The sequence below is a fragment of the Spermophilus citellus genome (genome assembly GCF_964194105.1).
Source record: "Spermophilus citellus genome assembly, chromosome: 1".
Lineage (NCBI taxonomy): Eukaryota > Metazoa > Chordata > Mammalia > Rodentia > Sciuridae > Spermophilus > Spermophilus citellus.
Window position 1 is genome coordinate 223,225,058 of NC_138182.1, and position 26,667 is coordinate 223,251,724.

Genomic DNA, 26,667 nt, shown 5'->3' on the forward strand with positions numbered 1-26,667 from the left:
AACTTGTTTTGGATTTTGGTTTTGCTGTGGTTACGAGTATCTATAGCACTTAAACACTTTTAGCATTACTTTTTGCCTGTGGTTAAAACAGAACTGATGGGTTTTTTTTCCTCATTGTTTTCATATATGCTCGTACATCAAAGGAGGTCTGTGTTTACATTCTCTCTTACCCTTCCCACAAAGGAAAGCTGTTGCAGAGCCAGGCATAGTGACACACACCTATCCCAGCAACTCTGGAGGCTGAGGTGGGAGGATTGCAAGTTTCAAGACCAGCCTCAGCAGTTTTAACAAGACCTTCAGCAACTTATGGAGAAATCTATCTCAAAGTAAAAAGGGTTGGGGATATACTGTAGTGGTAAAGCATCCCTGGGTTCAATTCTCAGTATGAGAGAGGGGGTGGAGGAGAGGGAGAGATGGGGGGCCTGCTATCATCTTGAGGTAGAGGACAAGATGAAGTTCTCAATATCTCTTTATCCACCATTCATCTTGAGAAGGCCCTGTCTGTGCCCTATGGTTTTGTGCACCAAGAGGATCTCAGTGATCCTCCCAGTAGCAGGTAAATTCAGCCTTGTATATTTGAGGGACTTGATAGGAATTTCCTGCCCCTTTCCCAAAGGTTGGATACCTCCGTATCCAGGGCCATTATGAGTTTCTTACAGAGTTAAAGAGTTTTATTTTCTTTGCTCTTAGCTATAACCTGTGCCCAGAGAAGTGGGAGTGACAGGGATTTGGGAATACCTTCTCCCAGTGGTTTAAGGACAAGTGTTCCGTGGAAAAGAGTCCCTGCCAGGCTTTGTTGCTTTTCTACAGTGATGGCCTCTCCCTTCATCCAGGATCCTCTCTCTCATCTCCTTCCCTCCATTCTTTCTCTGGAGCTCCCAGTAGAAGTCTGTGGTAAAGAGTCTTCAAGAGGATGTGAACTCCCATTGTGTGTGTAGCTTCCAGGAGTCCTGGAAATGTTTTTGATAGCTCTCTTACTCACAAGAAACATTCCAAGCATGAAATTGTAAAATTACTTTCTTCACATAAGTAGAGAATAAATGATCATTACACTTACTTGGATTTTACCATTAGTGTATAGTATATTTTACTTTACATTTTCACAGAGTCATACCTTAAACTTGAGCTTCTTTCTTCTTTCCAGTATTTTCAAGAATGAATTTGAAGAATGTGCTAACCTACTTTGAATGTGTTTTTTGATTGTTGGGTCTTTAAAAATAATGGACTTTGTATTATAGTTACCTAGATTTCTCATATTGACTGCTTTTTATTATCTATATAAAAAATATTCCTGGGGCTGAGGTTGTGGCTCAGTGGTAGAGCGCTTGCCTACCACACACGAGACTCTGGATTTGATCTTCAGCACTACATAAAAATAAATAAATTAAATAAAGGTATTGTGTCCAACTACAACTAAAAATATAAATATTTCTTAAAAATTATTGAACTGGAAGGTATAGCTCATTGGTAAAATGCATGTCTTCACATGTGCAAGGCCCTGGGCTTCATCCTCAGGATTGTGCAAAATAGTGTTCTTGCCAATCAGTTATTATTAATTTTTAAGTGACCACAAAAAAGGAAGTATTGATCAGAAATACTAACCTTTTCTTAAACAGGTTCATTGTAATCTATTCCCAGAGATAGTGTGTTTTATACATGAAATCCATGTTACCTTACAAACATGCAGGATTGGTTTAGAATGGAAATTTTAAAATTGCCTATGGATTGTACTACTCAAGACTAGTGTGAAATCCCATCCCTAATGTGAGATCTAACATATTTAAGATTTGTGTTACAGAAATGTTACAAAATGTACTATTCCTCATTATTAATTGATTTAATCTTAGTTTGGTTTTGTACTCATTATATACATACTTTCTTTCTTGGTACCAGGAATTGAACCCAGGGCGTGTAATCCCTTAACCACATCCCCAGCCCTTTTTTATATTGTTATTTAGAGACAGGTCTTGTTAAGTTGCTTAGGCCTCACCAAGTTGCTGAAGCTGGCTTTAAACTCACAATCTTCCTGCCTCAGCCTTCCAAGCCACTGGGATTACAGGCGTGCCCCTTTTACTTTTTCATTTAGTTAGTGTGTCAGCTAATTCTGCACACACTGGCAAGCCCTAGACTGCTGGAAAGTAGAAGGATAGTTAGTAGAACTGGAAAATTTTTGTTGAAGAACTGAATTGACTAAAAAGAAAAATGCAGTCTTATAGACATTCTGGATATAGAAAATTCTAGACAAAACGTCATAGTAAGTAAAAGGAGAATCTGGGAAGAGACTGTGATAGAAAAGCCAGCTTGACTAGAACTGGACATGTAATCCATATGCTTTGGTCTAGGAAGATGGAGCAAATTAATGGGCTATACAGTATGGAGTTTAAAAATATTATTATATGTATAAGTTTGCTTGGGTCATCCTAACAGATACCACAGATGGAGAGTTTAAACAACAGGAATTTATTTTCTCACAGTTCTGAAGGCTAGAAGTTCAGAGATCAAGAGGTTAGTGAGATTATTTCTTCTGCAGCCTCTTTTCTTGATTTGCAAAAGGCTAATCTTCCATTACATGTATCTATGTCCTAATCTCTTCTCTCTTTTTTGGAGTGGGGGGTTTACCAGCGATTGAATCCAGGGGCACTCAACCACTGATCCTCATTCCCACCTTTTCTTGTATTTTATTTAGAGACAGGGTCTCAGTGAGTTGCTTGGAGCCTTGCTAAATTGCTGAGGCTGTCTTTGAACTTGCAGTGCTCCTGCCTAAGCCTCCTGGGCCACTGAGATTACAGGCATGTGTCTCTGCTCCTGGCTAATCTTCTAGGGACAACAGTTTTACTGGATTAAGCCTACCCTAATGATCAAATTTAACCATGATTAACCATTTTAAAGACCCTATCTCCCCAACAGTCATATGGAGAGGTTCTGGAACTTAGGACATATAAATCTGGGAGAAGACACAGTTCAATCCATAACATAGAAAATTGAAAAATTAGGCAAAAATGTAAAGATATTTTTGATAACACTGACCAGTAGAACTTTCTGTCATGATCACATGTTCTGTATCTTTGCTGTCCATTATCTATCCACTAATCATGTATGGCTACTGTGCCAAGGGAAACTGAGAAGCCAAATTTTAACTTCATTTAATTTTGAGTAATTTAAATTTAAATGGCCATATGTAGCTAGTAGCTAAAATTGAGGAAAATGCCGATTTTGACTAATTTATTTGACATGAATAATTGAGAATCAAAGTGATTGAGAGATGAGTCTAAGGTCACACAGACAATTATTGGAATATTTTTTTACAAGACTTTCTTAAATACTTAATGGATTTTACTACTATAAACCATAAAATAAAATCTAGAGAATTAAAACACCCTCATTTTTGTTCTTTCTCCTGCTATAGACATGTGGTGATCTATCTTACTTCATGTAATTATGTAATTTTGTCATGGATTTTAGAAATAAGTCATGTAATTTTTTCTTTTTAATTTTTAAAAAAGTTTGATATTTGCATGTAGCAAGTGTTTAAATTAGTTCAGTAAGATTTCAACTGTCAGATTGAAGAGTCCTTTTAAATAACACATAAATAAGGGGAAAACTGGCAGGTGGTTTTTTAGGGGAAAAAATCTGTAATTCATATAGAGCAAATAAATAGATACATGCTAAATCATTCCACGAGGAATAATGGGAAGTGTTTTCTTTTTGAAGACAGAAATGGGTTGTTAAGTTAGCAGCTAAGTTTATTGTTTTATTCTGTTCATGTTTTGAGGAGATTGTCTCACATTGTAAACTTTAAGAACATTTTTAACTTTATTTTTGAAATAACTTTAGACAAAAACTCTGTAGAGTCCTCATATACCCTTCATCTAGCTTTCCTTAATGCTAACATTTTACATGACCATAATGTAATTGTCAAACTCAGGAAATTAGCATTGATGCAATACTACTAACTAAACCTCAGTCTTCACCAGTGTCCTTTCTCTGGTCTAGGAACCTATCCAGGATCCCACATTAAATTTGTTATTTATTCTCAATTTCCTTCTTTCTGTTCTTCAATCTTATTTTTATTTTATTTGCCTTACAGTTTTTGAAGATTTTTAAATTTTTTTTTTTATTTTCAGATGGACATAATACCGTTATTTATTTATTTATTTTTTAATGTGGTGCTGAGAAGCAAACCCAGTGCCTCACACGTGCAAGGCAAGTGCTCTGACACTGAGCCACAATCCCAGCCCCAGTAAGAGTTTTGATGAGTTATTTTGTAGAATATCCTTAAGTTTGGGTTTATATGATGCTTTCTTATTATTTGACTTAAATTATATGCATTCTTTTCCAGAATACCACAGAAAATGTTCTTGTATCCTTCTCTGTGTATCAGTATCAGGGTTTATGATGCTGCTATTTCTCTTTCCTTTTCTTTTCTTTTTTCTTTCTTTTTTTTTTTTTTTTAGATACAGGAAATTTTATTTATTTTAAACCTCAGAGCCTTTGTTACTAGAGACCTGAGAATTACAACTCATAGGCTGTTTATGTAGATACCTTTATTTCTCATCACAATGGAAATGGATTCGGTAGATGTCCCCATTTTGTTTTTTATTTATTTTTGTGGGTTCTTTTTGGTTATATGTGACAACAGAATATACTACAAAATAATTATGAAAGCATGAGATATAATTTATTCTAATTCAGTCCCCAGTATTTCCTCTACCCTTCTTTTCCTCCCATTCCCTGGTTCTTTCCTCTGCTCTATTGATCTTTCTACTATTTACTTTATAGTTTTTTTTATTAGTGTCTTTATAACAAATCCCACTGTTATGTATAATTATATGCACCAATAAAAGTGGGGGAGAGATGTCAAAAGCATCATCTTGCTAGATAGAGCACATTAACCTTTATAAGTCCCTGTTAAGCATTCATTTTTATGTCATTAAAACAAACAAACAGACATCTTGTAGATGTACATGATGGTGAGATTCACTGCGGTATATTCATACATGTACATAGAAAATTTAGTTCAGATTCATCCTACTGACTTTCCCTATTGCATCCCTCCTCCCTTCCTTTCATTCCCTTTTATCTATTCCTCTGATCTTACTTCTATTCTCCACCACCCCACACACACTTGTTTTGGATTAGCTTCTGTATATCAGAGAAAACATTTGACCTTTGACTTTTAGGGACTGGCTTATTTTACTTAGCATGACAGTCTCCAGGTCCATCCACTTACCAGCAAAAGTCATAAAGTAATTCTTCTTTATAACTGATTATTCTTTATAACCATTGTGTATATATACCACATTCTCTTTATCCATTCATCTGTTGAGGGGCACCTAGGTTAGCTCCATAGCTTAGCTATTGTAAATTGAACTGCTATAAACATCGATGTGATTGCATCACTATAGTATGTTGATTTTTTAAAATTGTTTTAATTAGTTATATATGACAGTAGAATGCACTTATATACTTTGATACATAGATGGGATATAATTTCTCATTTTTCTGAGTATACATATTATAGAATCACATTGGTCATACAGTCACATACATACATACAGTAATAATGTCTGTTTCATTCTGCTATTTTTCTTATCCCCACATCCCCTGCCTTCCCCTCCTTTCACTTCCTTCTACCTAATCTAAGGTAGCGTATTTTTTTTCTTTGCATTACAATTCTTAATACAAGTAAATACCTCACTTTTTGTATTTCTGTTTGTATATATAAAGTATGTTGACACCCAATTCAAGTCTTCATATATGTACTTTATATAATGATGTCCATCACATTCCACCATCCTTGTTACTAGTATGCTGATTTTAAATCCTTTCTTTATATACTAGGAGTATCATAACTGGGTCATGGGGTGGTTCCATTCCTAGATTTTTGAGGAATCTTCATACTACTTTTCAGGGTAGTTGTACTAATTTGTAGTCCCACCAACAACTTATGAGTGTACCCTTTCCCCACATCCTCACCAACACTCTTTGTTACTTAAGTGAATAACAAGAATATTATCAGTTGTATTCTTGATAATTGCCATTCTGCCTGGAGTGAAATGAAATATCAGTGTAGTTTTAATTTGCATTTCTCTAATTGCTAGAGATGTTGAACATTTTTTCATATATTTGTTGACCATTTGTTTTTGTTTTTGTTTTGTTTTGTTTGAGAAGTGTCTGTTAAGTTCCTTTGCCCATTTATTGATTGGGTTATTAGTTTTTTTGGTGTTAAGTTTTTAAACTCTTTATATGTCCTGGATATCAGTGCCCTGTCTGAGAAGCTAGTGGCAAAGATCTTTTTCCCATTCTGTAGGTTCTCCATTTACACTCTTGATTATTTCCTTTACTGTGAGGAAGATTTTTAATTTGATGTGATTCCACTTATTGATTTTTAATTTTACTTCTTGTGCTTAGAAGTCTTGTTAAGGAAGTCAGTTCCTGAGCCAATATGTTAGAGTGTTGGGCCTACATTTTCTTCTCATATATGCAGGGTTTCTGGTCTAGTTTCTAGGTCTTTGATCCACTTTGAGTTGAGTTTTCTGCAGGGTGAAAGACAGGGTGATGCTGATATTTCTTAAAACTGGTGATAAGCTTTAGAAATCTTGATGATGGAAGCTGCTTTATTTTGTTGTTGTTGTTGTTGTTGTATAATACATATTAAAGTTCCTATATCAGTCCATCAAAATATACCCATGATGAAAATGACACAAAAATAGTGATTAAAGAAAGCTGTGTCAACAATTACTTAATGGGATGAGGTTAATCGAATTTCACAACAGAAATAAACTCTTCAATAATGAGAAAAGGAAGCAAACTTCTTCTATCAAATGAGGCAGTTCTTTCATCATTGGAAAGTTAAGAAAGGAATTATCAAGAGAGGAGTCTTCCCAACTAATAGGATTTTCTTTGTAATAGGAAATGGTCTTGGTTGAGAAATTTAACTCTAGGTAACTTATCAAGTAGACTATTAAATAAAGAAAAGGAATTGTTTAGGTTCCCCCCACACACACCTTGGTGATACTGGGGCTTGAACCCAGAGTACTCCACCGCTGAGTCACATCCCCAATCCTTTTTTATTTTTCAAAATTGATTGGGTTATTAGTTTTTGTTCTTTTTTATTTTTTTGGTGTTAGGCTTTTTAAGCTCTTTGTATATCCTGGATATTAAAATTGATTGGGTTTTACAACAGGGTCTTGCTAAGTTGCTGAGCCTGGCCTCGAATTTGATTCTCCTGCCTTAGCCTGCTGAGTTATTGGAATTACAGACATATACCTTTGCATACAGCTGGGAATTGCTTTTGTGTTCTATATGTAACTGTGGAATTATATCAGAAATTCAGTCATTAGAATCAATACTAGGTCTAGTTTATCATATGAAATCATTTTATTGCAATACATTTTTATTTTGATATTTTAAAATTCCAAAAGAATATCAATCAAATCTTTAACAATTTCATAAGAAATAGTACATTGCATACCCTAAACTTTATTGGCATTTAAGCATCTTCATGTGTTTAATTAACAAATGAAATTATACTTCAGGCTTTGATGCTCTTTAAAAACATAGAACATCATTAGATTTTGTTTTTAAGTTTGTTTGTTTATTTATTTTTGGAAATAAGTATTTGGATATTCCTCAAAGATGAATGGGGTAGATACTACATCTGTTATAATAAAGGGAATGTAGTCCATATTATGCCCAGTGCATTGGTATGTTTATATTTCTTCATTTGCAAAGTTTTCTTCATTAGAAATGTGTCAGTGAAGTACTTGTGTTTTTATTGTTTTAGGGTTGTCTTTGCAAACATTATTTAAACTCTAAGCCAAATGCTGTCCCTTCAGAAAAAATATGAAGTGTAACAGAATTTTGCTTTTATTTTAGTTCAGCAATCAGCAAACACTGGGAGGCTGAACTGGCTACACTCAAAGGAAATAATGCCAAACTCACTGCAGCCCTGTTGGAGTCCACTGCCAATGTGAAACAATGGAAACAGCAACTTGCTGCATATCAAGAGGAAGCAGAACGTCTACACAAGCGAGTAAGTTCAGGGCTGCTGTCCATAGGGATTTAGAAATAACAGGTGTCCTTGATCAGAGGAAATGTGCGTGTAGATTCAACATAGGGACATCTTCTGTGGATATTCATTCATTGTCAGAACATACATGGGTTGTATTTTGTAGGTTTGTTTGGTTTAAAAAATACTTTCCATAGTTTAATGAGAATGAAGATTATCCAAGTTTGGAAGTCATATGAACTGATTGCAAATTGCAGTTTTGCTATGTGACTTTTGGTAAGTTATTTTTTTCTATTAGCTCAGTGTTTTTATTAGTAAAATAGGAATGATACTCTATAATTCATGTGAAGGTTAATTAAGATATCTAATTGGCATGTAGTTGCACCAAATCAAATATATATTTTAGTTGGGCATAGTGGTATATAACTATAGTCTAAGGAGGAGGCTCACCCAGGAGTTTAAAGCCAGCCTGGATAACATAAAAAGACCTATCCCCAAACAATAGTAAAAAACATATCTATTACAATTCCTTTGAAAATTAATTGAGATACTTAAGTGACACGTAGTTTCAACTCAGTGAGTCGCAATGGATCAATGAACTACTTTTGTTGTTTTCTTTTTATTGTTGTTTTTCAAGAAAGAACAATTTGAAAAATATAGGTAGAAAATTCTTCATAAAAACTGGTCATGAAAGAGACTTGAGGCAGAAAAAGAAAATCAGAAACCTCAATATCATTAATATTTGAAATCCAAACAATAACTCATAAAGAATTTTTGTATTCAAGGCATAGAAATGCATATATACTCAACAAGAAACAAATGGGACTATTTTCTGTTTTTTAAAAGGGTGCCATATATGCAAACTCCATAGACAATATGGAATGAGCTTAGTAATAGTACAATGTAAGGAGTCTACAGGACTAAAATAACAAGGAAATAAGAAGAAATGGAATAGAGACAAGGAGAGAGAATTAGAAACCTGAGTAGATGTCGTCCTCTCCTATGTATAAACATAAACTTATGAGCAAGGATGTAGAAAGGGAAGATATTTAATGGGTGTATATTTTAGATTTACAAGATGTAAAAGTTCTAGAGATCTGTTTTATAGCAATGTGAATATTCTTAAAATACTGCTGAAGTATATACTTTAAAATTATTAAGATGATAAATTTTGGTATGCTTTTGGTATGCATAAATATATATATATTTAGTTGTAGTTGGACACAATACCTTTATTTTATTTATTTATTTTTATGTGGTGCCGAGGATTGAACCCAGAGCCTCACATATGCTAGGCAAGTACTCTACGGCTGAGCCACAACCCAGCCCTGGTATGCTTTTTGACACAATAAAAAACTAACTTATAACAATTAGGTTATAGGCAATAAATATTCATTGTCTCCTTATTGTGTAGTCCCTGCCCTTAAAGTTTTTTCGATTTTGTCAATTGAATATTAAAGAATTTAAGAAAAGAAATAATCTTTTTATTTACCCATGTATTTATAATTTCCAATTATGTTCTTTCCTTTCTATAGATATGAATTTCCATCAAGCATAGTATCCTAGCAGCCTAAGTACCTTTTTTTAGTGATTTTTTTTTAACTGCAGGTATACTGGCAACAAATGATATCAGGTTTTATCCAATCAGATTTTTGTCTTTGACTATAGATTGCATCTCCCTATTTTTTAACATATATAGTCATTTTTAGTTATATTGGACAGTATAAATGAAGTATTGCAGAGATAATAGATTCTGTTATTTTCCTTTGAAGAGCATTGATATTTTTATATCATCAGGCAGTTAAATTACCTGTGGGTTACCTTGAAGTTATAGAATAGTGGACTTACCCAATGTTGGTTTACGTCACTTCCTCCCTAATCCAAAGGTAAATCAATTAGTCCTAAGGATTTTTTTTTCTCTACCACATAATCCTTCTAAGGTTTCACTGGAAAAGCTTAAAGTATTTACAGGGCCCTTTAATTTAACAGGATTAGAATTTCAGGTTATCTTTACTGTGGCAAATACCACCACAGTGTATTTCTTTTAGCCTCCCAGCTATTTTCTCATTGTCCTGACCTCCTTGGATTCTCACCTGTGCATGTTCAATTGTGGGGTCAGCTAAAGACTTGTTGAAAGGCTTTTTGTTTATTTGGGTTCTTTCTATCATTAAATTCCCTCAATTTCTAGCTGTTTCCACTATCCTAAGGAATCTCCAAATGTTTATTCTTCCCAAGGAAATCAGGGTACAGTTTTCTGCTTGAGTTCATCCAAGGAACACAGCCAGATGGGCGAGTACCTTCAAGCAAAAAGATGGATGTGTAAATGTGTAATTTACCCAAAATTACTGGTTTCTTTCAGTCATTTGCCCAATTTGGCTACTCATTGAGGCCTTCAAAACAGTTGATTTTTACATTTTGCCTATAGTTTATCATTGTTATCTATGGGAAAGTTATTCCAATAAAACCTATTCTGTGATCAGTACTGGAATTCCACTTAAGGAATTTATTATTTAATCAGAGAGAAACTAATATATATTAAACAGTAAGGAAATAATTTTTATGGTTTGTGAACAGATGCTCTATTTTGTGAACCAGAGGACAGGAGAGCTTTGAAGGATTGGGCAGGTAGAATTGGCTTTCTGGAGAAATCATGTTGAGTTGAAAATTGACTGGTGAAGTCAGAATGTTGCCAGATGCTGTGGTGCATACCTGTAATCCCAATGGTTTGGGATGCTGAGGCAAGAAGATCAAGTTAGAATGTTTTTCACAAGTAAGAGGACATTCTAGTTAAGTCATCAAGATGGGTGTGAACATGGTTTGTTGTCAGGACAAGCTGATTTGTGTGCTTTTAGGTGGGAGTATGCACTTTGGCCAAAGTAGATGGTTAGATAGGTTGGGACCAGTTTATAGAGTACATGAGAATTTAGATTTGATTTTATTAAAAAGAGATGAAACCCTTTGAATGAGGGGGTCACACAATGAAAGATGAATCTGTTAACAGTTACAGAATAGGTAAAAATAGGCAAAGGTTATAATTCAATCCATTGGGCCAGTGCTTTGGTTCAGGCCTTAGGTGATAAGAGTCTCTGTAAGGATATCCATACATAAATAGAAAGGAAGAAAGTGATCTGAGAAGTAGAATAACAAAATGTAAAGGGTAATTAGCTATTTGGAAATTCAAGGGAGAGAGATATTTACTGTTTCCTTAATAATCTGCAATTTATTGTATTACAGTTAACAAAGGTATTTGAGAACCTGATATGTATAAAGAGCTGTAATAGGAAATGTGTGTTCCATTGATTTCTGTTTATATTGACTGTTTTAGATGGTGTGACTGTTAAGAACATTGCCCTTTTCTGTTCTCTTAAAAAATATCAATGCTCATTAAAAATTATATTGCTCTTTAGGCTTTCAGTAAATTCTGACTGACTAAAGAAACTGTTCTTTCCCATAATAGACACTATTGACGGGAAGTCATTCCTGCATTGCTTGATTTAAGTTGTAACTTAAGCATATCTTTTCTTTTAGATTCTCTGACATTTTAGGAATGTGTTTGAAAAAAATTCTCACTTCTGTAAGGGCAGTTTTCAGAACCCATATTTAATTTGAAGGCTACAGATGTAGGGCATATGGCCATAATTGATCTTGAATATGTTTTCATAAGAATTTTTTAAAAATTTTATTTGTTCTTTTGAGTTATACATGACAGTAGAATGTATTTTGACATATCACACACACACACATATAGAGAGAAAGAGAGAGAGAGAGTATAAATTCCCATTTTTGTGGTCGTACATGATGTGGAGTTACACTGGTCATGTATTCATATATGAACATAGGAAAGTTATGTCCAGTTCTTTCTACTGTCTTTCCCATTTCCATCTCTTTCTCCTACTCTGCCCTATCCAATCCAGTGAACCCCTCCCTCCCCTCCCCTCCCATTGTGAGTCAGCATCCACATACTAGAGAGAACATTGGGCCTTTGGTTTTTGGGGATTGGCTTATTTCACTTAGCATGTTAGTCTCCAGTTTTATCGATTTACTGGCAAATGCCATGATTTCATTTTTTTCAGAAGAAATTTTTAAAGAAGACTTTGATTATAAGGATTGTGTATTGTCAGAAATCACCTAAGTTTTTCTAACCTGTATATAGCCAAGCACATAAATAATTGTTTTCTTTATTCTTTTTTTTTTTCTTATCCTAAACTTATCTTTAAAGAATCTATTCATCGGGGGCTGGGATTGTGACTCAGTGGTAGAGCACTCGCCTAGTACATGTGAGGCCCTGGATTTGATCCTCAGCACCACATAAAAATAAATAAATAAAATAAAGGTATTATGTCCAAATACAACTAAAAAATAAATATTTTTTTAAAAGAATGTATTTATTGTATGCTAAGTATCTTAATAGTTCTCAAAATTAGTTTTCATATATTGTTCCAAAATTCATTATGTTCACTTTTCACAGATTTACTGTGTTTTAGCAAGAAATCATTTGAAATTGTCAATTTAACCTGTGTTCTCATTTAATTTTAGGTGACTGAGCTTGAATGTGTTAGTAGCCAAGCAAATGCAGTGCATACCCATAAGACAGAATTAAACCAGACAATACAAGAACTCGAAGAGACATTGAAAGTAAAGGAAGAGGTATTTGCCACCTTTCACTCAACTGTAACCCAGCTAACATATGTGTTCTAAATATTAGAGTCTGTATCAAATTTAAAGACGTTTTATGGACTAAAGTAAGGTTGTGGATGTTTTTTCCTCAGGATGAAATTTTTCTTGAGCATTATGAATGAATCTTGATCATTTTCTCCCATTCTTCTTTATGTTGTTATTATAAAGTGTATTGAACTATGATGAGACAGACTGAGAGCCTGTTGGCCCTCTGTGTGAGCATTATATTCATACAATCAACTGAAACCTATTAGAGATTAAATAAATTTTTAAAAGCCATTGCTTTCTCTAGGTTTTTATCAAAAGCTTTAATTTTCTAGGAAAGAATTACAACTCAAAGCTAAAAACAACTTTACAATGGGCAGATTGTTATTTCTAAGCGTTACTGTACCAAAGCTATCAAATCAGACTTGTTGCTTAAGATCATACTGTTCTAGATAACATACATATAAAGATTAATTCTCCCTCTAAAGAAAGTCAGTAAAAAGGAATGCTTTTTAAATTATTGTTTTCTAAGAACTGCGATGATAATTTCGGGGAAAAATAAGGATCTTCCTTTCCTTGATAGTTTAAATGTTGTTGAAGACATTATTCTGCCTTTTCTAGGAAATAGAAAGATTAAAACAAGAAATTGATAATGCCAGAGAACTACAAGAACAGAGGGACTCTCTGACTCAGAAACTACAGGTGAGCTACAATAAAAATTTTAATTTTTTTCCACATAGAGGGCACCAGCCATTCTTTCACATAGTAATGACTTTTTCCCCAAGACTTTAATTTGTAGATTTCAGTCATTTTTCTTTTCCAGGACTTGTGATTCATGCCAATTTTTGATTTTTCAAAAATTACTTGATAACATTATCAAGTGACCATTTATATGTTCGTTGTAAGTTGTTTGAAATTTTTACTTTTAATATTGAAGATTACTGTGATTTTTGTTTAAGATTGTTGAATGGATTTTATTCATTTTGGGAACTCTGCCTATTCTGTTTACACTGAATTAATGATTTGTGGATAACAACAATAATTGTGCCGTAAAGGAACACAAGTTGGGTTCTTTTTTCTCTTTTAATTAATTTTATTTCAATTTTCCTGCATAAATAATATGCATCCTGATTCAGATTTACATATATATGTAAATTTACATACATATATACATACATATACAGATTTACATATATATATATATATATATATATAATATCTGTGGTAGTCAGACACAGTAAGGAAAAATTTTGTAGTCTCCTAAATTTTAAAGTCTCCTCTTGCCAGCTGAAGTACTTTTCTTTTCTTTTCTTTTTTTTTTTTTTTTTGTAATTTTTTATTGCTCTTTTCAGTTAGGCCCCTGGGATAGTTATCTGTTGATTTATTTATTTATTTTTTAAATTTTTATTGTTGGTTGTTCAAAACATTACATAGTTCTTGACATATCATATTTCACACTTTGATTCAAGTGGGTTATGAACTCCCATTTTTACCCCGTATACAGATTGCAGAATCACATGGGTTACACCTCCACTGATTTACATATTGCCATACTAGTGTCTGTTGTATTCTGCTGCCTTTCCTATCCTCTACTATCCCCCCTCCCCTCCCCTCCCTTCCCATCTTCTCTCTCTACCCCATCTACTGTAATTCATTTCTCCCCCTTGTTTTTTTGTTGTTGTTTTTTTCCCTTTCCCCTCACTTCCTCTTGTATGTAATTTTGTATAACCATGAGGGTCTCCTTCCATTTCCATGCAATTTCCCTTCTCTCTCCCTTTCCCTCCCACCTCTCGTCCCTGTTTAATGTTAATCTTCTTCTCATGCTCTTCCTCCCTACTCTGTTCTTAGTTACTCTCCTTATATCAAAGAAGACATTTGGCATTTGTTTTTTTAGGGATTGGCTAGCTCACTTAGCATAATCTGCTCTAATGAAGTACTTTTCTTATACCTGTTTGGTTACCTGCCTCAGAGAAGGTTGGGGCCACGTTGGAGTGGAAGTAAATATATTTATAGTGAGGAATTTACAAAAGGTGTGATAAGTGGGACTTGAAAGCCCAGGGTTGGAAGGAGAACCTCATTATAATAAGAATGGACAACGCTTATTGAGTCTTCATAGGTACCAACACTGTGCCAACCACTGAAGTTTTGCATTTAATCCATGTAACAATCAAAATCAGATAAAGAACCTGGGGCTTGGAAAAGTTAATTCATCCTACATATATACAAATGGTGGTAGTTAAATTCTAATGCCTGTGTCCTTGACCACCAAACTCACCAAATAGATTTGTTATATGAAATGAAATATTTTCCTCTGCCCTCCTCACACTGGTTTTCAGCAATATGAGAAAATGAGATTACTTGGTTTGGCTCATCCCTTTAAATCTTATTTCTATATTTTATTTGTCTATATAGAGTAGTGGTTCCCAATTGAGGCAGTTTTGCATCCCAGGAGATATTTAGCTATAAATATAAATACAATTTTTATTTTTACAACTAAGGGACTGGTACTGACATCTAGTAAGCAAAGCCAGGGATGCTGCTAAACATAAGATTATATATATGGTTCAGAACATCAGTAGTGCTAAGGTCGAGGAACCCTGATGGAGAATTCCAATATAAAGCATGTAATCAGGGCTGGAAGAAAGAGTTTTGGAATTAAGTCTGCTTTTTTCTTTTGGTTATTTTGGGATTTTAGAACTTGTTATGACTGAGTTGTATACTAAACAGTTACATACATTCCCTTTAATTCTCATATTAGCATGTGAGGTAACCCCATTTCCAAAGAGAAGACAGCAGTTCAGAGGTGTCAACAAGTTGCATCAAGGCACTCTTACTACACTTGTTACTACAGAGTAACAAAGCATAGATTTTTTCCCCAAAAAAATCTCTGTTCTTTCTGTACTTAACCACACTTCTTCAAGCAACAAGTACCCAAGCCATCTCTAATGATTCTTTTTAACATTTTGTCAATGTTAATTTTTGTCACACTTATATTGTTCCACTTATGAAAAAAACCCAAGGGATGATTTGTTCATTATCAGCCTTGTATGTTGATCGTTCTAAATGTGTTTCATCGTTTATTGAGCAGTGATTGAATTTTATAGCTGGCACCTGAAATAGTGAATCAGTTCTTAGCTATTCTTACACTGAATATCAAAAATTATTATCAAAACACAAACTACCTGGAATAGGACAGGGAAATTTTCAGAAAACTTGAAGATAAAAATCTGAAACACCAAGCCATAAGAATAACCTGTATTTTTTTCAAGTTAGAAGAAAATGCTTCCTTTGTAGCCTGGTCATGTCCCACCTAAACATCTCCTGTGTATCCAGAGTTCTAGTCTGTTCATAAGTTCAGTCTAGAAAATTGGGGCCATTAAATTCCTTAGATGGTAGAGGAACTCCTGAAATTGCAGTATGTGGAATTTGATTTGGCGGTATGAATATAAATAGTAAGTTCATAGTTACGGCTAAATTAAGAATATTATGGACGGGGGTTGAGGCTCAGTGGCATAGCGCTTGCCTGACACATGTGAGGTACTGAGTTTTATCCTCAGCGCCACATAAAAATAAATAAATAAAATTAAAATATTTTAAAAAAGAATATTATAATAGTTTTCAAATTTCTAAGCATTTGATATTGGGATATTTCTAAATATCAATGTAATGTGTACTCATTGTAAAAAATTTAGAATAATATACTTAGCAGGGAAAAAAAATCAATCATAATCTCTTCACCCTAAGGCAAAGTACCTGGCATTTCCTTTCCCCATACTTGTTTATAAAATTGTTACTTATTTACATAGCTTTCTTCCAACATTCCTACAGGATGGCAGCTTATGCTATTTCCAATGTTATGCTATAATAAATGATGCCATAATGAATCTTTTACATAAAGATTTGCCTTTCCTATCTGATGATTTCTTTAAGATGAACTTTTAAAAGAGACTTTCTTGGTGTCCGTGTTTTAAGATGTCTTTTGTTGAGAAATGTATATCTGGAAAGGCAGGGCACCCAGTGGTTATCAGTCTCTCCTCATCTTTACTATCTCATAGGAAAGCACTACCTTTGTGGGGAGTGGGGTGGTTTTGGTGCTAGGAACTGAACCTACAGTCTTGTGCTTGGTGCATGCTAGGTAAGTACTCTACCATTGAGCTATTATGCCTCCAGCCATAGCTAACTTTTTTATTATTATTAATTTTTAATTATGAGTAAGAGTAAACAATTTTTCATATGTTTATGGTCATTTATCATCTTTCTGTACCTTGTGGGACATCTGAGTACATTTTCACCTTAGAGAATTTGTAGTATTCTTGCCTGGAATTCTAAGTTCCAGATCTTCAAATAGATGACTTTTACTTGTAATTTAGATCTTGGTTCAGATTATAATTTCTCTGACTTGCCAATTTAAGCACTATCCTGCATATCCTATCCCTTCAGTTTCAGTTTCTTGATAATATCACCATGTTTTATACTTGGTATACCAGTACTTATCGCTATCTGAAATGACTTTGTTTGTTTACTTCTACTTTATTTTGAAACTTTATTTTGAAATAATTTCAGACTTATGGAAAAATTGTAAGAATAATGCAGTTTACTCATAGACCTTTGCTTATACTTCCCCAGATGTTAATTATTTTTGTCATATTTGTTTTATCATTCTGGATCTCTCTTTCTCTCCTTACCTTGTTCCCCACCATATATGTATGTATGATTTCTTTTGAACCATTTTGATTATAAGTTGAACACTTTTTGGAGGGTGGGGGAGGTATACTGGAGATTTAACCCAGGTGTGCTTTACCATTGAGCGACATCTCTAGCTCTTTTTATTTTTTATTTTGAGACAGGATCTCACTAAGTTGCTTAGAGCCTTGCAGAGTTGCTAGGGTGGCCTTGAACTTGGAGTCCTCCTGCCTCAACCTTTTGAGTTATTGGGATTACAGGCATGTGCCACTGTTCCTGGCCTGTGCACACTCTTACCTCTAAATACTTCAGTATTTTCTAAGAATAAAGATATTCTCATAGATAATCATCAAAAGCAAGAAATTATTTATCTATAAACTTTAGTCAAATTCCCATAATTATCCTAATAATCTCTATAACAATTGTTTAAATTTTCTGGTTCTGAATTCATTCTAGGATCACATGTTATATTTGGTTGTCATGTTCATTATCTTTGGGTTCAAATGATCCCAGATTTGACCAGTGGGACACTCTTCAATCTATCATCTGTGTCCTTTCAATATGGCAGTATCATTCTTTGAAGAACTTCATGTTGCAGCACAAGTAGATACTCCCAGCTCTGGAATCCATTTCTTCAAGGAGCCCTCCAAATTCTTTTAGCAAAGATTAGTATTTAGAAGCCAAGATCTGGGCACTAAATGTGCTTACTTTTTAGGTATCATTATTCTAGGCCCTCTTAGTAAACAACTGGAATTACATACATACTATATATCCATTCAGTAGCTATGAATATGCTTTTTTAAAAAAAGAAAAAAACTGAAATTGTCTTTATAACCTCCCATTGTAATTCAATACTATGCAGTTCATTTTAGATTTGACCATTTCCATATTTTTAACTCCATTCTCCAATACAAGAAACCCGATTCCCACTATCTACAATACTATCTATAAAACTTGTTCAACCCTAGAAACCACAGAAGATAGTTTCTGAATTGTTATTTAAAACCAGTATAAAAACAAAAAAAAAAATCTACTAACTAGAAATAGTGTAATTGTCTTTAGCCTGCATGAAAGTTGAGTTAGTTTTTCCATTCCCTCTCTTCAGTTAGTTGAATTATTCATTTGTAATAGCTACATTCGTTTGTATTATTATATTCTACCTTTCTTGAAGTATATTTGTATTAACTGAATATATAAAACATTATATGATTCCAAAGTTAGAAGCATTCAAAATGATGTCTTCAGGTATCTTCATCCCCTCCAATCCTGTACACTGGTTTCACTCCTATCCTTCTCTCCCCATTCCCATCTACCCACTGTAGGTAACCAATCTCCTTAGTTCCTGGTTTGTCTTTTCTCTGTTTTTTCTTACACAAGCAAACATATATATGTGCAAGGTTTATATTTCCTTCTTTGGGATTACACAAATAGTAATATACTCTATATTACTCTTCTGTACTTCATCCTCCCTCTTTTTTTTTTTGCCAAAAATATATCCTGGAAAATACTTACAAATGTATAGGGATCTTGTTTATTCTCTTTTATACCTGAATTGTACTTTATTTGTATATGTATGACAGTTTATTGAACCACAGTTATGTGAAAACTTACTGGATATTCAGCATTCTGCAAAAATATTAAAATGAATAACATTGTGCATAGATACTTTGTTTTTGTTGGATGTGTATCTTCTGGGTAAATCCTTAGAAGCAAGATTTCTAAGTGAGAATATAAACACATATGCAGTTTTGTTAAATAAACCAGATTCCCCACCAGAATGGTTTGTACCAATTCCTACTCCTGTACAACATGTGAGTGCCTGTGTTTCCACAACCTCACCAGCAAAATGTATTCTCATGCTTTTATTTTTGGGCAGTATGTGATAGGTGAGAAATGATAGCTTTAATTTGTTCCCCTGATTGAGTGAGATTGAACGTCTTTCATAAGCTTAAATAAAATTTCTGGATCTGTTTGTATGTGTGTAAGTTGTCTAGTCATGTCTTTTGTCCTTTTCTCTATAGGGTTATTAGTCATTTTCTCCAAAAATTTCAAGTGTGTGTGTGTGTATGTGTGTATACACACATGTATATGATATTAAACTAGATATTGTTTTCTCTCAATGTGCCATTATCTTTTGACTTTGCATAAGATGTTGTTTTATGCGAATTTTCATTCTTTTCTTGTATTGCTTCTGGCTTATGAAACAGTTAAAAAGCTCTTTTTACAAAATGTATTTAGGAGTCTATCCATATTCCCCTGTAGTACTTGTATGATTTCATTTTTTATATCTAAGTCTCTGAATATTCTCTTTGGTATAAGATATGAATCTAATTTTTTTCCAAATGCCTGTGCAGTATCTCATTTCTATTTGTTTAAATTTTCATGTTTTTTCCCAGTGAGTTGAAATATTCAGCTTCCTATATATTTTACTCTATTTCTGGACTTTCTGTTCAATTCTCTTGGTCACTTTATCTGTTCAGGCACCAATACCACAGTGCTTTAGCTATAGAGGTTTCCTGGTCTGTTCTAATATCTAATCAGACTCGTCATTTCTCAGAGCTTTTCTTTTTCATAGTAATTTTGCATATCTTCCCATGTGAACACTAATATTTGTGGTAGTACCTACTAATTTTAGTGTCAATTGAAAAGAATATAACTTTAAGAGAATTGATACCTTCATAAGGTTTTCATCCTATCCAAGAACAAAGGGTATTATTTCCATTTGTTCATATCTACTTTTATGTTTTACAGGTGTGTTTTGGGGTTTTTCACATATAGGTTTTGAGTATTTCTAGGTGTTTGTGAGTGTTGTATCATTTTTTGCTTTTGCAGATGGGATTTTCTCTTCCATTTTAATCGGATATTGTTTATATATATTAAAGCTGTTGCATTCTTCACGCTAATTTTATATCTTGCTACCTTACTAAATTGTTTTATTGTTAGAGCTTAGTTTTGTCATTTATTCCAGTATTTATGTAAGATTTTCTAAGTATACTAACATATTATCTGAAAATAGACATAATTTTACTTCCTATTTTTCCTCTAATTCTTATGCCTATTTTGATATTTTCTTGTCAAGTTGCATCACTTAAAAATACCAGTGCAATGTTAAACAGTAATGGGTTAATTGCTGATCTTAGTGGAAACACCTCTAGTATTTTTCCACTAAATGAAATGCTAGTTTTAACACTAAAGTATATGTATTTTATCATGTTATGAGAATGTCCATCATTCTTATTTTCTTGAGTGTTTTTACCAAGAATGAGTCTTGAATATTGCTGATATCTCTTTGTATCTATGAAGGTAATCATAATCTTCCAAGATTCTTTTTGTCTTCTTAGAAGAACTATGAATATGGTTTATTGTATTATTGGATTTTCTAATATTTAATTATTTTTACATTCTGGAATAAATCTCACTTAACTATGATTTATTATTTTTCTTATTGTGAATTAAATTTCACTCGTTATCGCTTATGATTTTGCATGACATTCATGTGATATTGGCCTGCAAATTTTCTGAGTGGTACAGTAACAAATTTTCTGAGTGTACAGTGGTACAGTGTATAATTAGGTAATATGTTCATAATATGACTTGGAGGATTTTCATTATATACTATGGAAGAATTTTTGTTTGGTTTTTGAAGGTTTAGTAGCACTCTACCTTGAAAACATGAGTTTTTGTGAGGTAATTCCTTAATTATTCTATTTCTTCCCAGATACTGGTCTGTTTAAGCCATTAATCTAGGTTTTCAGACATTTAATAGGCGCTCTTATATATGCTTCCTCTTTCTTGAGTAACTAAAGTTAGAACTATAGTGTTGTGTCTTTTTTCTTTCTATAAAACTGATTTTTTAATGAGTGTCACTCCTCTTCTATTCTCTCCCTTGCAAATTTCTATTTTTACCTGTAAAGGTAAAAATTCTGCCTTGTGCTTTGTTTCGTTGCTCCCCAGCATTTTGAGAGGGGAATTTAATTTCTTTATTTTCATTATTTCACTTTTATTTATATACATGTTTAAGGTCACAGTTTTTTTTCCTCTTATAATTGCTTTAAGTGTCCCATAAATTTTGATCATTATTTTTTTTCATTTATTATTTGTTAAAAATTCTGTAATTTTGGTCTTATTTCCTTTTCATATAAGAGGTGATTAAAAGAAGATTCCTAAATTTCTTGATGGAAGTGATTTTTCTTCTTTTTGGTTATTAATTTCTAGTTTTATAGTATTATGATCACAGGTTTTATTTGTAGAATTTATATTTTCTACTATGTTTTTTGGGGCAGGGGTGTGACCTAATTTTTAATTAATTTTTGTGAATGCTCCTTATGTATCTTATGTATGTATAGTTGGTAGTGCTTTTTGAACCAATTAAAAGTATTTTAATAGGTAATTCATTCATGTCTATTGATATGATTGTTATGTTTAGTCCCAACTCACCTTTATTTATAATTTCTATATGTATTATGTATAATTTCTTATTTTTAAAGAGAGAAAGAGAGAGAAAAAAAAATAATATTTTTTTTTTTAGTTTTCGGCGGATGCAACATCTTTGTTTGTATGTGGTGTTGAGGATCGAACCCGGGCCGCACGCATGCCAGGCGAGCGCGCTACCACTTGAGCCACATCCCCAGCCTGTATTATGCATAATTTCTATATGTATTACTTTTCTTTCTCTATGTGATAGATATTCTTTTCTCTCTTATATATTTTGATATTTAAGATGGTCTTTGTTGTACCTGTTACATTTGAACTTATACATTTTATTTATTTATTTTTTAATTTTAATTTTTTACTTTTTATTTTATTTTTTAAATTTTTGTAGTTGTAAATGGACAGCATGCTTTTATTTTATTTGTTTATTTTTATGTGGTGCTAAGAAATGAACCCAGTGCCTCACATGTGCAAGGCAAGCACTCTTCTACTGAGCCACAGCCCCATCCCTTAATTTTTAGTTTTTTGATACCATGAATTGAAACCAGGGGCACTCAACCACTGAGCTACATCCCCAGCCCTTTTTTATTTTTTATTTTGAGACAAGGTCTCACTGCGTTGCTTAGGTCCTAACTAAGTTGCCAAGACTGCTTTGAACTTGGGATCCTTCTATCTCGCTTGGCCTTCCCAACCTCTGGGAGTACAGGGGTGCACCTTGCACCTGGCGAATTTACACCTTTTAAAAGTGCTCCTAGGATTCGGGGCATAGCTTAATGGAGCACTTGTCTAGAATGTACGAAGCCCTGGGTTTTGTCCCTATCTCTACCCCATCCCCCCAAAAAAACCTCCTAGTTACCTGTGTTCATAATTTAAACTTTCACTATCTGGTTTGTTAGTTTTTAATCCTTTTCACAATACTACAGTACTAACTTTAGTTACTCAAGAAAGAAAAGGATTTGATTGTGAAGTATGACATATTAAATAATAATGAACTTATCTTGCTCCATCCCTCCTTTCTTTTCCTCTCCTATATTTTAGTTGCGTTATTTCTACCACTGTCTTAGTTCATTAGTGCTGCTATAAACTGGGTGATTTATAAAGAATAAAAAGTTATTTCTCACAGTTCTTGAGGCTACAAAGTCTAAGAAAGATCAAGAACACCAAATGGAGGTGGGCATGGTGGTGCACACCTATAATCTCAGTAACTTGAGAGTCTGAGGCAGAAGAATCACAAGTTCAAGTTCAAGGCTTGCCTTAAAATAAAAAATTGAAAAGAACTGGGGATGTAGATCAGAGGCAAAGCATCCCTGGGTTCAATCCCAGTACTAAAAAAAAAAAAAAAAAAGGAGGGAGACACCAGCTGGTTCCATTGTCTGATAAAAGGCTACTCTGCTTTCAGGACTCTACCTTGTCACTGCATCCTCTGAAAGGGAGAAATGCTGTGTTCTCACATTGTGGGAAAGCAGTGGAAACAAACTCGTAGCATGAAGTGTTTTATAAGAATCTTTATCCCATTCTTGTGAAGGAAGGACCTAATTATCTCTTATCATCTTAATATCATCACATTGATCCTTAAATTGCAACATCTGAATTGGGGGGGGGGCACATTCAAATCAGAGTACTTATCATTAGTTCTTTTTCTGAAGTTTCCACAGTAATCTTGGTTGGAGGAAGTTTATCCTTCTGTGGATAGTTCCAAAAGAATTTGGGAATTATTATTGCCTGAGTTCTTATATGTTTATAAGACACAGAGTTAGTACATGGGTGACACCTTGGGGAGATACAAAGTCCTTGGTTTGTAATTTTATTTTGGAGTTACTTTTTTTGGTACCAGAGATTGAAACCAGGAGGTGCTCAACCTCTGAGGCACATCCCCAAACTTTTTTATTTTTTATTTTTAGACTGGGTCTCATTAAGTTTCTAAGGTAGACTTTGAATTTAAAAATCTTCCTGCCTTAGCCTCCTGAGCTGCTGGAATTTCACATGTGCACTGCTCCCAGGTCTTTGAGTTACTTGGAAATGACAAGTATTGCCTTGTTTTATATATTATTTTATTTTTGAGAAGTCTGATTCCAGTATAATTCTGTTGACTTTTAAGTTTGGGGCTATTTTGCCTGAATGCTCCAAGGATTTTTCCCCTCTACTTTTTAAGTAAAGTTAGAGTGACTAAGATGTTTCTCGGAATTGATTGTGGAGGGTCAGTTTTCTTAGGTATAAAATAGGCCCTTTTAATTTTTACATCCAGTTCTTTCTTTATTTCCAAGAAGTTTTTTTGTATAAAGGTTTTGAGTATTCTATTCTGTTGTTTTTCTTCTTTATGAGCTCCAGTTTTATGTAGCTGGATTATCTAGTTCAACCTCTTTTCCCCGCTTTATCCCACTTTTAGTCCTTTAAATTTTGAAAAATAACAAATAAGTAATAATAACTGAATTTAAAAGTTTTTATTAAGAACTATTTTTTCTTTGGGTACCTTAAGTCAGTCCTTATTTCTGTTAGCTGCAGGACAGGCTGAATAAATGTTAGCTGCAGGGTAAAACTGAGTACCCAACCCTCATTCTTTGTTAGTCCTTTCTTCTTTGGATGGTTATTTGGCACCTTTTCCCTTTACTTCCTCTTGTTTTTGGATTTGAAAACTGTGCCTAGCCCATGCCCAATCTGCTTGAAAGTAGAAAATGACACTTGGTATCACACCCCACCCCCACCAGTAGATCAGACACCACTGCAATAAACATCTCTTGGTCGGTCTGAGTGTCATGGTCACTTTCCTTTCAATTTCTGATATGATTTTGCTTTTTTCTTCTGTTTCTTTCTTGGGCTAAATCAACTCTCCTATTTCTCGGAGCTTTTTTTCCCTCTATTGTTATTTTTGTTTTTGTTTTGTTGCATTATTGAGGATTGAACCAGGGAATTGAACCCAAAGCCTCACACTTACTAGGCAAGCACTAAGCTATATCTCCAGCCCTTTTTTTAAATTTTATTTTGAGACAAGGTCTTGCTGAGTTGCAGAGGTTGACCTAGAACTTGCAATCTTCCTGCCTCAGCCCTCCGGGCATTAAAATTACAGGTGTACACCCACACTGTGCCCATCTTATTCTTAATTTTTGAGTATTTAATCAAGCCTGTTTTTTAATGTTTGCTTCAGAATTTTAATTCAGGTTGGAGTGTTTGCTTTTTTTCTGTTTCAAGTTGATTTCCATTTACTGAAGTGTTTTGAATATTTTCTTTTTATAACAGTTTTTTTAAATATTTTTTAGTTATAGTTGGACACAATACCTTTATTTTATTTATTTTTATGTGGTGCTGAGGATCGAACCCAGGGCCTCGCACGTGCTAGGTGAGCACTCTACCACTCGGGCATAACCCCAGCCCCTTTATAATAGTTTTTGTAGATGAAGTTTGCTTAAGTCTTTGCATTTTATGTATAGAATGGTGGTTTGGGGTAGTTTATAAAATTTGTAGTTCAGACCACCCTCTTTTGGGAACACAGTAGAGGGAGAAGTTGTGTGTCTTTATTCTAATTTTCTTTATCTTTTAATATTTTAATTGTATAACTTGCTTCTTTGTTCCTTTACCATCCTTTTCCAGAAAGTTTTTTCTCTTCTTTTATCCTCTTCTCTTCACAAGTGTCTATTGCCTTTCCAAGGCTGCCTTTTCAAATTGCATGTGCACTGATCAAGTCCCTTTCTTATAACCTGCTCTCTTCTAGATCCCTTTTTTCCTATTCTTTCAGTATTTTGATACTCACAGTGGTCTTAGAGTTATCATAGTCCCATAGGCCTTTCTCTTCACTCTTTCCTGCATTGCCCCCAACGCCCTACTTTCCCTCTGTAGAGGGTTAGAGTGAGAATTTGAGAAGCAGCTCTGTGGAAACTGGTGCTTATACTTTCTAATTACAGGTAATTTGACACATTTTATTTTCTTCTAGTTACATTGAAGTCATGGAATCTGTGCGGTTTTATTTCCATTATTTTTGATGTTTTGAGATGATGATAGATTTCACATTACCTTGGCTAACCAGAAATCTTTTGTTTGCTTTCTTTATTGTCCCTGTCTTCCTTCTAGAATGCATGCTCCATTAAAATAGGAACCATCTTTATTTACTACTTTATTCCCACTGCCTAGTAATAAATGTTCACTAATTAATAGTTGAGTAACTCTTTTTCACAATGTGTATGTGTGGTTTTTATCCATTTTTCTGGGTAAAAATGAATACTTGTCTTGATGATTTATATGTCCTGTTATATATGAAGGTTAACTATCTAATAAGACAATAATATCTCTTACTTATAAAAGTTTAAGGTATGTGTCAGATACCAGTAATGATAATTTTCTGTTGCTTTTATTTGGATTAAATGATGTAGGATTTAAATTTTTAAATGGTCTGATCCCATTTGTGGTGGTTATTGTTGTGTGATTTTCTTTTAAACAGTCTTGCATTTTAGCTTCCATGTCTAACAAGTAAGCAGCATGACTTTCTGCCCAGTAGAAGCTTATATTTTTAATTGCGACCTTTTTTTTTAAAGCACTCAAAAAGGGAGTTAGTGATTCTGGCCTGTAGGGCTCTTTCAAATCTGAGCTAGGCCTCTGGGTACCCCTAGCATGAGCCTTTACTCTTTCATCAGTAAAGAAAAAGCAGAATATAGTAGGCAAGAAATGATAATGAGTAGAATTATGAGTTTGGAGAGAGAATGAGGCAAGAAGGAAAGGATTGGAAAACATGGACAAAGTAAAGGGTAGATAATTAAGAAGTTCTATTGACGATGGCTTTAGAACCATCTGATTGGCCCTTCTTCACTAAGTTGTCTGTTCTTGCTCTAGGAACATATTCTCTGAGCCTAAAAATAGACTAGCTTCATCAGCATTGTATTAGATCTCTTTTG

The 26,667-nt window shown here is 33.8% G+C and overlaps 1 protein-coding gene across 1 annotated transcript in view; it reads left to right on the plus strand.

Annotated features, from left to right (window-relative positions):
• Window positions 1-26,667, plus strand: part of HOMER1 (homer scaffold protein 1) — a 134,148-nt gene that overhangs the window by 105,077 nt on the left and 2,404 nt on the right. The window contains exons 6-8 of the mRNA XM_081284742.1: window positions 7,879-8,035; window positions 12,548-12,658; window positions 13,295-13,375. Coding sequence (XP_081140868.1) covers window positions 7,879-8,035; window positions 12,548-12,658; window positions 13,295-13,375 — 349 coding nt within the window. The remainder of the gene's footprint in view (window positions 1-7,878; window positions 8,036-12,547; window positions 12,659-13,294; window positions 13,376-26,667) is intronic.